Genomic DNA, 15,054 nt, shown 5'->3' with positions numbered 1-15,054 from the left:
CACACACAAAAAAAACCTGGAAAAAAAAGATGGCCAGTTGTAAAAAATATAGAATAGGGACTAAAGAATATTTGATAAACTTTGTCTTACTTTAATAACTCTATGTCTCTTAATTCTCAATTCTGTTGACTGTCTCTGTCTCCTCTACTAGAACATCAGATCTTCAAGGGCAGGGACCTATTTTGTCACTGTCATACCCTCAGAAGGTGCTCAGTATTTGTTGAATGAATGAATGTTCTAAGGAAACAAATACTTCCCCCCATCCCCAAACAGGTATAGATGTAAAATTCATAACAGCATAATTTATAATTACAAAAATCAGAACCCGACATGCCCAGAGAATACCTAAGCAAATTAGAATATAATGACACCAAAAAATGCCAAGTAGCCATTAAACATTAAAAATTTAATGAAAACATTTATAAATCAAGTGAAGAAATATAATAGCATATCATGCAAAAAATGTTTTGTGGTGCCTTACCCATTCAGAACTGCAGCTCATAGGAAGCTGTATAAATACTGACATATTAATAAAAGAATCATTGGATTCTTTCATGACTACCTTCTTTTAAGTTACACTCATAATTTTAAAATATTCTATCAAGCCTGCAGTATTTTGAGAAGAAAAGCAGCTACTGTTTCAATGGGAAAACTAACACTACAGTCAGTATGACTTGAGGAGTGGGGTGATAAATTGTTCCCTTTTGCAAAGACTAAAAAATGTTTAAAAAAAGTTAAAATTAAACAATGGATATGAAACTTCCTTAGTCCCTGCAGTGTTATTTTTCCATTTTATTTATTTATTTATTTATTTATTTTTTTTTTTTTTTTTTTTTTTTTGCGGTATGTGGGCCTCTCACTGTTGTGGCCTCTCCCGTTGCGGAGCACAGGCTCCGGACACGCAGGCTCAATGGCCATGGCTCATGGGCCAAGCCGCTCCGCGGCACGCGGGATCCTCCCAGACCGGGGCACGAACCCGTGTCCCCTGCATCGGCAGGCGGACTCCCAACCACTGCGCCACCAGGGAAGCCCATTCCATTTTATTTATTTTTAAAATCAGATTCTTTGTGGTATAATGTACATACAATAAAATGTACCCATTCTAAGAGAATACTCAGAGGTGACCTTGACTGAAGGGCTGAGTGTGGCAAGTGGCATCTACAGGATGCTGGGGAAGAGCTCACCGCCTTCAGTCTTCACAGGTGAGGGAGGCACTGGCTCCTCCCCAAGGTCCTAGCCTACCTGGCAGCAAGAACATTCCTTCTCCCCCTCACCAAGGCCATGCACACCTGTGCCCTACATGGGGCCTCGTGTGGCCAAGGCCAGGGTGCCGGGCCCGCGATGGCTTGGTCTCCTCAGCATATGGGCCAGGTGCTCAGCTACAACAGAAATAAGAAGAGCCAACTCGTGAACTGGGCAGGAGCCTGCCTCTGGTTTCCATGAGGGTCAGTCAGCAAGCGTGGACTTCAGTCAGGCCTCCGTTACTGGCAGCAGGCTCTACAGCTTTGAGCATGCTTCCAAACCTCTCGAAGCCTATTTCCTGACTGGACTGAAGAAGAAAATACTTTTTCAGGATGAAGGTGAAAATTAAATGAGACAATCCACAAGAAGCCATGAGGTGGGAACTCACTTTGTGCTGGCCACGAATATCCTGGTTGTCACTTTGGACACGTGCCATCCAGGACTGCCTCCTGGCTAGTACATCCACACCCATTCTGGCTCTGAAAGGCACCACAACCAAAAATGGGCAGTTGGGGCTAAAGCGTGTTTACGAGGAAGGCTCCAGAGGACCCATTTCACCCAGTTCAACATGCAGCATCTCAGCTGAGGCAGGGTTGCAGCTTCCTCATGTGTTTTCTAAACAGGGCCCAGGGGAACAAAGGCAAACCATCACAGCACCATTCCACCATCCCTGGGTCACAGTGGAACTGCCAGTCCACAACAAAGGTGTAAAGATCCATTTCTGCTCAGTTGCTTTATCTTTCACAACTAAAAATAGTCCAAGGTAGCTTCAGCTGCCCCTAAATCAGGTCACAGAACAGCAGGAGACATTCCTTTGGCAAAAAAGGACACATTCTTGTCCTGTATCTTGTACTGGTAAGTGAGGCTCCGATCTCGCTGGGCTGCGGGCTCTGATGGTCTCCTCCACAGGATCCTCAGCTAAGTGACAAAGAGAAGAGTGAAAGAGGAAAGGCACCCCCAAATACCTGCTCCATTGTGAACCCTTCCTGCCTCATCGGTGACCTTCAATTGAGGTCATGCACCATGCAGTAATGGGACCGACTTCCAAAACAAAGCTTATTACCAGCCACCTAAAAATAAATGTTTCCCCTCCATTACAATAGTAATATTTGCTCATTACAGAAAACATGAGAGACAAAGAAAAGTAAATCCAGAGAAGAACCATTAAAGTATTTTTGTGTATTTCCCTTTGGTCTTTTCTGTGTGCATGGTTTTGTACTTTTTGGCTAGATGAATTTTGAAAATCAACACAACAGAACGTGTACATTCAATTCCAAGGCTCAGGAAGACTGGACATTTGTCTCTAGTGACTAGAAAGCTATGGGGGGCTGACTGGCTTCAGAGCCATAAGCTGCCAGCAGAAGCTTCTCCTCAGGCTATGCCTGGGGCGCACCACCAGCACAGCATCTCTGGGCCTGTGCTTTGTTTTCCACACCCGACTCTGAACGACTCTGGGCCAAAACGCCCACCCACCCTTAAAGGGTCAAAAGTGGTCAACATGAAGTTAACCTGGAAGAGATGGTAAAGGCTTTGGGGTGATCCCAAAAGAGAAGTTTCAGAAGGCAGAGAACCACGGCAGCCCCTGGGCGTGGGGAGAACCTGACCTCCCTCCCAGGGCAGGACTCAGCTTCCACCTAAGTACTCCAAACATCCCAGGCAGGGGCAGCAGTGGGGGCGGCAACGCCAGCCAGGAGAATGGCCTCCCCAAGTCTCTATTTTATTTAAAAAAATTTTTTTTGGCTGCATTGGGTCTTCCTTGCTGCACGCAGCCTTTCTCTAGTTGCAGCAAGCAGGGCTACTCTAGTTGCGGTGCACGGGCTTCTCATTGCGGTGGCTTCTCTTGTTGCGGAGCACAGGCTCTAGGTGCGCAGGCTTCAGTAGTTCTGGCACGTGGGCTCAGTAGTTGTGGCTCGCGGGCTCTACAGAGCGCAGGCTCAGTAGTTGTGGCACACGGGCTTACTTGCTCCGCGGCATGTGGGATCTTCCCGGACCAGGGCTCGAACCCATGTCCCCTGCATTGGCAGGCGGATTCTTAACCACTGCGCCACCAGGGAAATCCCAAGTCTCTATTTTAAAAGGAACGGTGTTGGCCTGAATACACAAAGCCTGCTGTGGTCCTGCAGAGGAATTCCGCTGTTTACTGCCTTCCCCTGTACACAGCCATCTTCTCTTCAGGAGCTCCCTTTTGGCTGCAAATGGACCACCATGGAAAATCTGCCTTGGTGCACGGGGCCAAGCACCACCTGGGGCAGACTCTGACCTGCATTCACACAACTTCTGAGGCTTCCCTTCCACCTGAGGGCACGCCCCAACCAGACCACCCCACAGCCAGACACTATCCCATGGGCAGCCTAGACTCGGGAGGCGAGCAGCTCCCAGTGAGCCCCAGTCCCTGCGCACCTGCCCATGCACATCCTTGCAGAAGCCGGTGGCCAGGCCTTCAGCCCGCAGTATCAGGTGGCTCTGGTGACCAAGGCCATTCAGCAGGATGTCATTCTCCTCGTCCTCAGCATCTCCACTGTCGTGCACAAGGGCCACTACATTTCCCTGCAACAGAGACCATGATGGAGACTGATGGGAAGGGACGCCAGGACCAGGGTGTGCTGGGCTCTCAGAGCCTCCACTGCCCTGCACCCCTCTCACAGATCAGCCTCCCAGCTGTAGCATCCGCTGTGTGGGAAGCACCCGTGCCTGGGCTCCAGGACCATAACTGCAATCATCTGCTGGATAGTTTCACCAGCACATCCAACCTGTACTTCCAGCTCGATTCATCCACAAGCAAGGAATAGTGTCCAATTGTTAAAAAGAATAAAGCAGATCTGTGTGTTCTGTTTTGGGGCAACGGACACCAAAACATACTGTGTGTTAGTAAAAGAAAAGAAGTACCAAACTGTGTGAATGGTAGGTTACCAATAATGTGAAGAAAAATGCGGGGAAACAAGTGTACATACAAACGTGTTCATGACTGCATAGACTCTCTGGAAGGATATACAACGGAGGAAAAGAGACAGTTACTTTTGGCTAAAATAGCCTTTATACTGTTTATATCTTCTTTTTTTCTTTACTGAACTATTCCCAAGTTCTACTTTTTCAACTGAAAGAAGTATTTTTACAAAAAGAGGTTGGTAGTGGGCCACAGAGCAGGCTGAGCTGCAGCAGCTGACTGATTGCTTCACTCCCTCCACAAGCCCCAGTGAACTGTGTCCTCCAAGCCCCATACATTTCCTCCTCCTTCCCTTCTCTCCCCATCACCCTGGCACCTGGCCCTGTGACTGTAGCCAGGATGGCCTCAGAAGGTCCCCTGACCCCAGCTTCCAGGCAGGACCTTACACGCAGGAGGTGAGCAACATGCACTGCTGGATCCACACACCCCTGGCCAACCCATTACCCCCTCCCCACTGCTCTGCACCCAGCCTGGCCCCGTGGACCACACGCTGAGCTGCCGTGCTACAAGCTTCCCCTCACTTAACTCTTGCTGTCTGGTTCCTGGGAGATGGGCACCACAGCTGCTTCTATTTTGTTAAAATCTCTAGTATGGCAGAATTTCTATTTTTGCCTCACCACTTGACAATGAAGGTTACACCCTATCCCTGTATTGCACCTCACAATTTTCATATTGGTTTTCGGGGGGTTTTTTTTTGGCTGCACCTTGCGGCATGCAGGATCTTAGTTCCCCGACCAGGGATCGAACCCGTGCCCCTGCAGTGGAAGCACAGAGTTTTAACCACTGGACCGCCAGGGAGGTCCCTTCACCTCACAATTTTTCTTTTTTTTCACCTCACAATTTTTAAAGCAGTTTTACACCCATTATCTCGGCCAACCTTCAAAACACACTCAGAGCAATATGACAGCGCGTGGCAGAGCGGGGACAGCCGCAGTACCGCAATGACCAGCGCCGTTAAAGACAGTGCCGGGCACCCTTTTAGTTTTCAGGGCCTTATTTTTCATCAGTGGCAGGTAGTGGAGAGCAAGGTGCATTGACTGAAAGGTTCCTGGGCCTGCCAGGGTAAAGCCAAAGCCCCAAGCAATTAAACAGAAAAGATCACTGCACGCAAGTGAGGCCTGGGCCTGTTGGCCCGTACGGGTCACAGGCAGGAGCACAGGGAGCAGGCCCATGATTACCTTCCATTCCCGGCACACGGTGGCTCTGCAGTAGTGGACGAAGTCCAGCACCGCCACTGCCCCCACGCCCAGGCTTAGCAGCACACTGAGGTCGTCCACCAGCAGCACCGGGCACCTCCAGGCAGCCTCTCCACTGTCCATGGGCTTCAGGGCCTCCTGCACAAACTCATACAGCGGCTGCAGGTTCCCAGAGTTGGCCTCCCTGGGACACAAGGCAAAAGTTACCAGAGAGCTCACGTGCTCTACAAGTGTTTATGAGACTGTGCAGCACCACAGGAAAGGGTTAGGGGGAGGGAAGGAACTGGATTCCAGTCCTTGGCACCAAGGGGCTCACGATCTGGCTGGGAAGAAAAGACACGCATGCACACGTGAGTACATTTACTTCAGTTCAAATATTCCCTGATGCCTACTAGGTACAAAGCACTGTGCTAAAAACTGGCGGACACAGAAATAAACAGCCCCCGAGGCTCATACAGCCTCTCAATCCAAGAGCTTAAGGCATCTGAAAGACTCACTGGGACTGGGCAGGAGAGGCCTTCCCAGGAGGTCACAATTGGGTATGAAAGTTAAGCAACATTTCAGGTGTCCTGGGGGTGAGGGCAGCAGTCTAAGAGCTACCGGTGTGCTCGTGTGCATACCAGGTCCGACCTGTTTCTGAGACACAGGTGGCCCTGCTACCTCCATCTCCCCAGTGACTACAGCAGTTGTCTCCCAGCAATAGGTCGGGGCCTGGGGCCCAGGCACTAGCCCCACTGCCCCACACTCCAGGGCTGAGCCCCACTGACAGCAGGGACAACAGTGCCCTATAACCTGGGCTCAGGTGTAAACCAGGCCCACGCATTCAGACAAAGACACCCAGGTTCAGAGATGCGAAGGACTGTGCCCCAGGCCACACACACACAGGGTCAGGACACCTGGCCTTCTGACTCCACACTGAGCCCGGCCACTATGTAAGGCTGAGTCTGAGGGAGGGCAGAGCGGGGAGAGGTCCCGTACAGACTCCCTGGGGTGGAGGAAGCACAGCAGCCAGGTGCGGCATCTGCTACATCTGTGACTGATGCTCAGGAAAGACAAGAAGCAGGAACACCAACCTGCAGGCAACAAACTTCTTCTTAAAGGGCCAACAGTAAATATTTTAGGCTTGTGGGTCGTACGGTCCCTGTCTCAACTCTCACCTCTGCTGCTGTAGTGCCAGACAGCCAGGGACAATACAAACAAGTATTGTGGACAAGCCACAAACAAGTGTGGCTATTCCAACAAAACTTTATTTACCAAGACAGGTAGCTGGCCCATGGCCCATAGTTTGCTGACCCCGGATCAAGCCAAGAACAGAACAGAAGTGTGTGCTAAGGCTGTGAGCCAGGGTTGGAAAAACCAGCAAAGCACACTGTTCTGCCACATGTCCAGCAAATAATGCTTTCTATCGCTTCAGGGACAGCCACACACTCTCTGGCCCACGGTCAGAGCCAAGGACCTTCCGATAATGCTGTGACACCAGGGAGGTATCTGACTCCTGAAGCCAGCTCTGCCCTCCCATACACTGAGGAGAAGGAATCACACAGCAACCCTGGGTTGGGCCTACCTGCCAGGTGTGCTCTGGGCTGGGTCGTGGGCTGACTGACCTGAGGAACTGCAGGGGGTGTGGCTCCTCCTGAGGCCGAAAGAAGACGTCCACCGCGGACTTGAGACCCTCGAGGAACACGAGCTGCCCGCATTCCCGTGCTGTGGTCAGACTGACACCCTACACCCGAAGGAGAGGCGAGTGAGTTCCTGCGTCTTGCGGGGGACCCATCAGAGAGGCTAGACTGCAGCTCACGAGAGGGCTCCAGACACGTTCTGAACCCTGCAGACATGTGCCTGTCCCCGCTCCGGAGGAGCCCATGTCTTGCCTCCCCTGGGTGTTCCCAACACACAATTCCCGTTCTGCTTTCAGATGTGCACTTACATTTACCTGTCACATTTTTTTTAAATTTACTTTCTTTTGCTTATATATTTATTTTTATGATTACCCAGTACTGGTTTTTAATTTATAATAGTAATATAAAGTTTCTTTTTTAAAGGCATGTAGTTATAAAATTTTAAAAACAGTAAGGGGGGGGTGGTGGTGGGATGAATTGGGAGATTGGGATTGACATGTATACACTAATACGTATAAAATAGATAACTAATAAGAACCTGCTGTATAAAAAAATAAAGAAAATTCAAATATTCAAAAAAATACAGTAAGTAAATAATAACAGTAAAGACGGTGGCAGGATGACATTCTCTGCTGCAGCTACTCAACTCTGCTACCGTAGAGCAAGAGCAGCCATAGACCATTCACGAACAAATGGGGCTGGCTGTGTTCTAATAAAACTTTATCTACAAAAAACAGGGGGTGCAGGCTGTGGTTGGTCAACCCCTGCTCTAGACCAGCACTCCTTAAATATAGGTCTTCATGAAACATGCAATTAAGAATCTCTTGAGATACCTGATTAAAATGCAGATCCCTGAGCCCCACTCCAGATCTCCAGAACCAGAAGCCTTGGGGGCAGGGCCCAAGAATGTGCATTTCAACAAACACCCAGAGATGGTGACACTATCTAAATGTGCAACCCACCGTTCTGTCTGTGCAGAGACAGGTGACATGGGAACTCCTTAGACTCCTCATGCCCCTAGACCAGGCCTCAATCACTCATTCATACACCAGAGTTCACTATATGTGACACCATTAACAACAGTAGCCACCCTGGCAGAGAGAAGGATTCCTGATCATCAACTTTGCTCTCACTCATTACCATTCTCCTGATGTAAGAACAATAATACACCAAGAGGATGGAAGCTCATGCTCTAATACTTTGCACACCCAGTGCTGTGCACGTCATTCCTGCCGTGTTGATGATTCCAAGGTAAAAGAAAAAGCAGCCAAACTGGATATGAGAATACACAACTTTCTCATCTATAAAAACAGATGTTAGGGCCACAGACATGCCTCACAGACCTGTGCAATACATGTTCGTGACATGACAATGCTCCCTGAGCTCATGATCTGACCTCTAACACAGGAACTTCTCCCTTCCCTGCAAAGGATGAGAAAGAGCTTAACCTTCTCTCACTCTCTCATTGTTTTCTCCCCATTAGAGAAGAGGCAGTGATGTGGCCCAATAGTATGACTGGCACTTCAAAGATCACTGCTGATGGGTGGCCTGGTTCTCTCCCTCTCTGAGGCTGACCTAATCAAAACAAACAGCAAAAACACACTACAAGGGACTTCCCTGGTGGCGCAGTGGTTAAGAATCTGCCTGCCAATGCAGGGGACACAGGTTCGAGCCCTGATCCGGGAAGATCCCACGTGCCACAGAGCAACTAAGCCTGTGCGCCACAACTACTGAGCCTGCGTGCCACAACTACTGAAACCCGCGCACCTAGAGCCCATGCTCAGCAACAAAAAGAAGCCACCGCAATGAGAAGCCCGTGCACTGCAACGAAGAGTAGCACTTGCTTGCCACAACTAGAGAAAGCCCGCGCACAGCAACAGAAACCCAACGCAGCCAAAAAATTAAAAAAAAAAAAAAAATCCTAGCAGGACTTTAAAAAAACACACTACAGGGCTTCCCTGGTGGCACAGTGGTTGAGAGTCTGCCTGCCGATGCAGGGGACACGGGTTCGTGCCCTGGTCCGGGAGGATCCCACATGCCGCGGAGCGGCTGGGCCCGTGAGCCATGGCCGCTGAGCCTGCGCGTCCGGAGCCTGTGCTCCGCAACGGGAGAGGCCGCGGCTGTGAGAGGCCCGCGTACCGCAAAAAAAAAAAAAAAAAAAAAACACTACAATAACAACCCAGTAAATTCACCAGGTCACAGGTCACAAGCAATGGGCCAAGCCAGGCCAGGAAGTTCACCAGCCTCTGGGCCATCTTATTCTTGCTTGGCTGCATCTAATGAGATGAGGGGCAAACCAAGATCAGGTAAGGGGCACATGACAAAAGCGCCTGCCTCTCCCCACATTTGGGTCCTAAGCCCTAGACTTAGGGAGACACAGTGGGAGGCACTCAACTTGGCAGCAGACCAAGCTATGATCTCTCACTCACTAGGAACAAGATTAAAGCTCACACTGGGAAGGAGAAAAACTTAACTGGTCCAGACTCAACAGAGAAGGGTTTGATTAATTAACAACAGATCTGGGACTTGCCTCGTGGGGCAATGGATAAAACTCTGTGCTCCCAATGCAGGGGGCCCGGGTTTGATCCCTGGTCAGGGAACGAGATCCCACATGCTTGCCGCAACTAAAAGTTCACAAGCCGCAACTAAGGAGCCCGCCTGCCGAAACTAAGACCCAGTGCAAATAAATATTTTTAAAAAACACACACCAGATCTGGTTCTACAAACTTTATAAATTAACAAAACACATAGAGATTCTGCCTTAGCCCTTCAGAGAAGGGGTTCAGGATTCCATGATTTCATTAGTCCCTCCCTTGCTAAATTCTCCACAACCCAAACAGGGAAGCCCAGCCTGACAGCACACTCACACATGCCTGGCACACACACTCACTCAGGGATCCCATCATGGAGTTCTAAAATATTTACCAGCTTCTGTCCCACGATATTGTAGTGACTGAAGGACTGGATGAGTGCCACAAAGCAGACTTTACAATTAGCTGGAAAATAAAATAAAATAAACTGATTTTTAATAAAGTCTCTACTTACAATCAGTCTCGTATACTTCATACATCTGGAAACAAAAGCAATGAGGCAGATCTAGAGAACCGAAGCCTTGCAACCTGACATACCCAATTTGATTCTAAGATGTACTTTTTTTCGTATTTAATAATTATACCTTATTTCATTGATTCTAAGATGTACTTCCTCTGTGAGAGGTATTACTAGGAATCTTAATTTGTTCCACTGAAAATAAATTGTGGTTTTTAAAAAATTATATTTTTCTAACTGCTTGTTGGTGTACAGAAGTACAATGGATTTTTTAAACTAGTCTTATACCCAAGAGGAGACAAGGGGAGCACAAAGAAGCTCTAGCTACCTTATGAACATAATTAATTCTAATAATTTATCTGTAGATTCTCTTGGTCTTTATAAGCTGACAATAACATCATCTGGAAAGGAAAATAACTTTCAAAGCTGTAAATTATTACAATTAAGAGTGCCAAAGGTCTACCCTGTTTCCTGGCCTGGCTCAGTGGGGACACAAGGAGAATCAATAAGTCTTTTTTTCATTTGGCTGTTTTCTTCTTCTAATCAATTTCTGTGTGTGAATTGCAATGGCCATGCTGTTTTCTTCCCTGTGTTCTTTAGGAAGCATCTACTGCCAGGGCAAAGTGTTAATGGGTCAAGTGCCTAGAGACTTCAAAATAGACAAGGACCAAGGAGCAACTAAATGAGAAGGCCACACAAGGACCTCAGGGAGGCAGTGCCTATGCAGGACGTGGAGAAGTGGAAGGCGGGACTGGATACAGGGAGCACATGCCACTCTCTGGCAGACTAGGAGACGGAACCAGATGGTCCAGTAATCAGTTACCTGATAAACAGCCATCTGGCTGCCCAAACACCAAAGCCCTGGCTAGTTAATATGATTCCTATTGCTTCCTGAATCAGGCTTTTTTTTTTTTTGCCTGGGTTTTCTTTTTCTACAGTCCATACCTTTGAGATAGAAGGAGAGAAAGTGGTGCACAAGGAAACTGCCATCTGTCTTGGCATCACAGAGTAGAGTCAGTTTCCCCTAAAAGTTAAGAAGAGCACAAAAAGATGAATTAGAGTCCCAGGAAAGAGGTCAGCTGAGTGTCAAAATCTAGTCGGTTGTATCCACCCCTAAATTTCTACACCTGGAGACTCTGCATATATGTGTGTGTGTGTGTGTGTGTGTGTGTATTTAACCACAAAAAGAAGAAAATAAGTCAAAATTATGGAAAAACCAATAATTAAAATGATTGGTATTAAGTCACTCATTATGGGCAAGCATATCTCAACCTCATAATTCCCAAGGCAATAAAGAATAGAATCCCTTCTCTTCCACACCAGTCTTGGAGAGAATTAAATCCTGAACAAAGGAAGCTTTTATCATGGAATCCAACAAAAATCACTGACTGCCAAGATTTTAAGGGGTCTTCTAAAAAGTCATCTGATCCAGCTTCCTCCCTATTTCTAATCCTGCTTCCAATTCTGTCCCCTAGGTAGGGGAGAGTGAAGAAGTAGTTGTTGACAGAGACTTCCAGTATCAAAGTCCTCCTCCCAAAGGCCCTGGAAACTGCTTCAGGCAGAGCTCTGATCATGGAGAGCCCTGGAAAGACCTCTAACAATGGCCTCTGCAGGGCCTGGCTGCCCTGCTCCAGCCACCCCTAGTTCTTTCTCAGTGACAGGGAACGTCGTCTCTGTGCTGTTGTGATTTTTTTCACTTATAAAATATGAAAGATCACACTAGCAGAACTTGAGGGTTAACCCTAGCGCCATCTGTCATTTCCTGGCGCCCACTTCTATCCTCCATTCCCTGTGGCCCTGGGCTTGGACTTTGGAGGTGCTAGTAGTAACTGGCAAGGTAACCAGCGCCATCTGGAGGCTTGGGCAGAGAAGAACTGCTGGGCAATTAAGATGCACAAGTATCCACTGAATACTATTTGCCAGGCATTAGGGAGTCAAAAAAAGGCTTTACACCCTTTCTGTCTTGTCTTTCTGGAAGAGCTTACCATTTCATCAGAAAGACAACAGCTATGAAATAAGTCAGGTATATTCCTAGGAGAGGTAACCCTTGGGCGAAAGCGTGGAAATTTTCGAAATGCCCTAGAGTGTGAGAAGGAGGGAGAAGAAAACAAGAGTAGCGAGCCTGTGGTGCCAAAGGTGGACTCCTACAATCCAACGTGGGCTGAGAGCAGCTTCAAAGAGCACTATTCGAGAACACGAAGAGGAAGAGGAGCAGCAGCATTCACTGCGACCTGCCGAGCGCTCCCGAGCCAGAGGGAGGCTCAGGGTGGTTAAGAAGCTGGTCCCACGTGATGGGTGGAGAGTCAAACTCTCCTCTCCTCTCAGGCAGCCTCTTTTGGGGCGCCGGAACTCCCACCACACTGAACACGCAAAGGGCTCGCCCGGTACACGTCTGTGAACTTAAGCCAATCCAAACGTCGGACATGCTTCCTATGGACTTTCAAGGGCACGCACGGCCTTTGAGAAGGCGCCAGATGCCCACCTCCCACAAGCCCAAATGTCCAGGCCAGCCCCGGGCGGGCCCTCTTTGGACTACAACTCCCAGGCGCCCCGGGATCCCCGGACGTCGCGTTATTTCTCACGGGTCCGCGTGCGCTTCCCGTACGGTCTTCCGCCACGCTCCCAGGACGCGCCCCCTTCCCGGCCGTGCAATCTCTTACCTGCTCCGCCTGGTCAGGGGTGGTATTGAGAAGGTTATTGAGTTCCGGGAACATTCCGAGCAACGGGAACGAGCACACTAGACGGGAAGATGGGGCTGCCGCGGAGACAGCGGAGGGTGAAAAGCAAAACGCACGCCACAAGGCCGCGCGGAAGGAGCGCGCACGCGCAACGCCGCTTCTAGGCGCCGGCCGCAGCCAATTGGGCGGGCGCCTTGACCCGGGCCGCACCCGGCGCACGCGCGGAGATGCGCATCCGGCCGGGGGACCGGGGCGCTGGGAGGTGCGCTCCTTACCTGCGGGTCCCCAGCAGGGGCTTCCCCCCACCCCCACCCCACCGCGGCCCCAGGAGACCGGTTTCTTCCTCCTTACCTTGACCGCTCTCTCTCCCCGGCCCGGGGCCTCCGGACAGTACGGCCTGTCGAACTCCTGCGGCGTGCCCCACACTGCTAGAAGTTCGAGCTGCATCGGCGACCCAGACTGGCGAAGATGCCCTCCCTCGCGCAAAGCAGAAATCAAACATAATGAACACGGAATGATATATTGAAAAGTTCTATGGAAAAATGAAAAAGTAGGATAAGGGAGTAACGATGGAGTGGGTCATTGTCAACGTAGGGTCACTGACCAAGTGTGGTTGAAACACGCTCTGCAAGCTCTTCCTTGGGGCTTTTGCACTGTTTCCCCTTCCTCTGCAGCTCTTTTCCTAGATACTCAGCCGTTCAAAAAATCCCCCACTTCTTTCAGATCTTTGCTCAGATGTCACTTTATTACCGAGGTGTTTCGTAAGCATCCTATTTAAATCGCAACAGCCCCTTCCCCAGCACTTCTTATCCTTTCCCCCGCTTTTATTTTTTTTTTTCCATACCATTTATATCTACTATACCATGTATAGTTTTCTTCTAGCCCAATCAACCTCACATCCCCAGGGATAAACGTGTAATTCGAAGAAGTCAAGTTTATTTGATCACTACAGTGAGGGAGATAGCAAACAAGTGGAGCCCACGGGCCTATCAACAAGCACAGGAGAAAGTTGTATGAGGATCTGGGTTCACATCAGAGCACAGCTGTTTGAAGAAAAAGTCAAAATGTGGCCTGTACTGCAAAGTAGCCCAGGGTTTCCATGGAAATGAGAAGATTAAGATAGAGGTGGGGCTTCCCTGGTGGCGCAGTGGTTGAGAATCCGCCTTCCAATGCAGGGAACACGGGTTCGAGCCCTGGTCCAGGAAGGTCCCACATGCCTCGGAGCAACTAAGCCTGTGCACCACAACTACTGGGCCTGCGAGCCACAACTACTGAAGCCTGTGTGCCTAGAGCCCGTGCTCCGCAACAAGAGAAACCACTGCAATGAGAAGGCCGTGCATGGCAACGAAGACCCAACGCAGCCAAAAATAAAATATAAATAAATAAACTAATTTTTTTAAAAAAGATAGATGTGGAATGTAGTCACTTATCTGAAGCTCTGCATCTAGGCTGGAAATGGAGGCTCCTGTCTCTATGTGTCAAAATCACTTAGATCCTCCAGCCAAGAGTGGATGTTTCACAATTACTGCTATGTGAGAAAGAGGAAAGCAGGCAGGGGCATCGAGGGGCTGTCCTGACACTCAAAGCTAGGCCTCCATGTTTTCCTGTCGAGTGTGAACAGTTTCACAAAACAACATCAGCCTCATTGTGATGGATAAAGACAAAACTACACAATTCCATCATAATGTTGACCACAGAACATGAACATTGTCTAAGACAAAACAAATATCCCCTTTCCCAGAAAATGAGTGCCGCTTCATACCCATAATATAGCCACACGTGAGTTAGACCACCCTATACTAACACATATTAACATGGTGGACCATAGAATTTAATCCTATTGCTCAGCCATAAAAAGAATGAAATAATGCCATTGGTAGGAACATAGACAAACGTAGAGATGACCATACAAAGTAAAATCAGTCAGAAAAAGAAAAATATCATATGTTATCACTTATAGGTAGAAGTGAAAAATTGATGCAAATGAACTAATTTATAAAACAGAAGCAGAATCACACAGGGAGAAAATAAACTTACGGTTACCAAACGGAAAAAGCGCAGTGAGAGGATTAAATAAGGAGGTTAGGATTAACATATACACACTAATACATACAAAACAGATAAGCAAAGATGACCTACTGTACACCAGAGGGAACTCTACTCAACACTCAGTAATAACCTACATAAAAAGAGAATCCGAAAAATAACAGATACATGAATATATACAACTGGATCACGTTGCCATAGACCTACAACAACATGACATAATTGTAAATCAACTATATGTCAACAGAAAATAAAAATTATTTTTTAAAAAAAAGAAAGAA

General features: G+C 48.4%; 1 protein-coding gene across 8 annotated transcripts; it reads right to left on the bottom strand.

Annotated features, from left to right (window-relative positions):
• Positions 1-2,031: 2,031 nt before the first annotated feature.
• Positions 2,032-12,763, bottom strand: ELP6 (elongator acetyltransferase complex subunit 6; the record flags this gene model as incomplete). Of its 8 annotated transcripts, none has more annotated exons than XM_079713540.1 (7): positions 2,032-2,160; positions 3,643-3,789; positions 5,365-5,562; positions 6,947-7,105; positions 9,927-9,997; positions 10,995-11,073; positions 12,710-12,763. In XM_079713540.1, the coding sequence occupies 7 exons, from the start codon at positions 12,761-12,763 to the stop codon at positions 2,032-2,034; spliced, it is 837 nt and encodes a 278-aa protein (XP_079569666.1). The 8 variants fall into 8 exon arrangements, with proteins under 8 accessions (XP_079569666.1, XP_079569667.1, XP_079569668.1 ...); XM_079713541.1 differs by having other exon boundaries at positions 3,643-3,813; positions 5,365-5,566; positions 6,987-7,105; XM_079713542.1 differs by having other exon boundaries at positions 5,365-5,566; positions 6,987-7,105.
• Between the last annotated feature and the right edge of the window lie 2,291 nt (positions 12,764-15,054).

Source organism: Hyperoodon ampullatus (assembly GCF_949752795.1).
Source record: "Hyperoodon ampullatus genome assembly, chromosome: 10".
Taxonomy (NCBI): domain Eukaryota; kingdom Metazoa; phylum Chordata; class Mammalia; order Artiodactyla; family Ziphiidae; genus Hyperoodon; species Hyperoodon ampullatus.
This window is presented reverse-complemented; position numbering and strand designations above follow the sequence as displayed.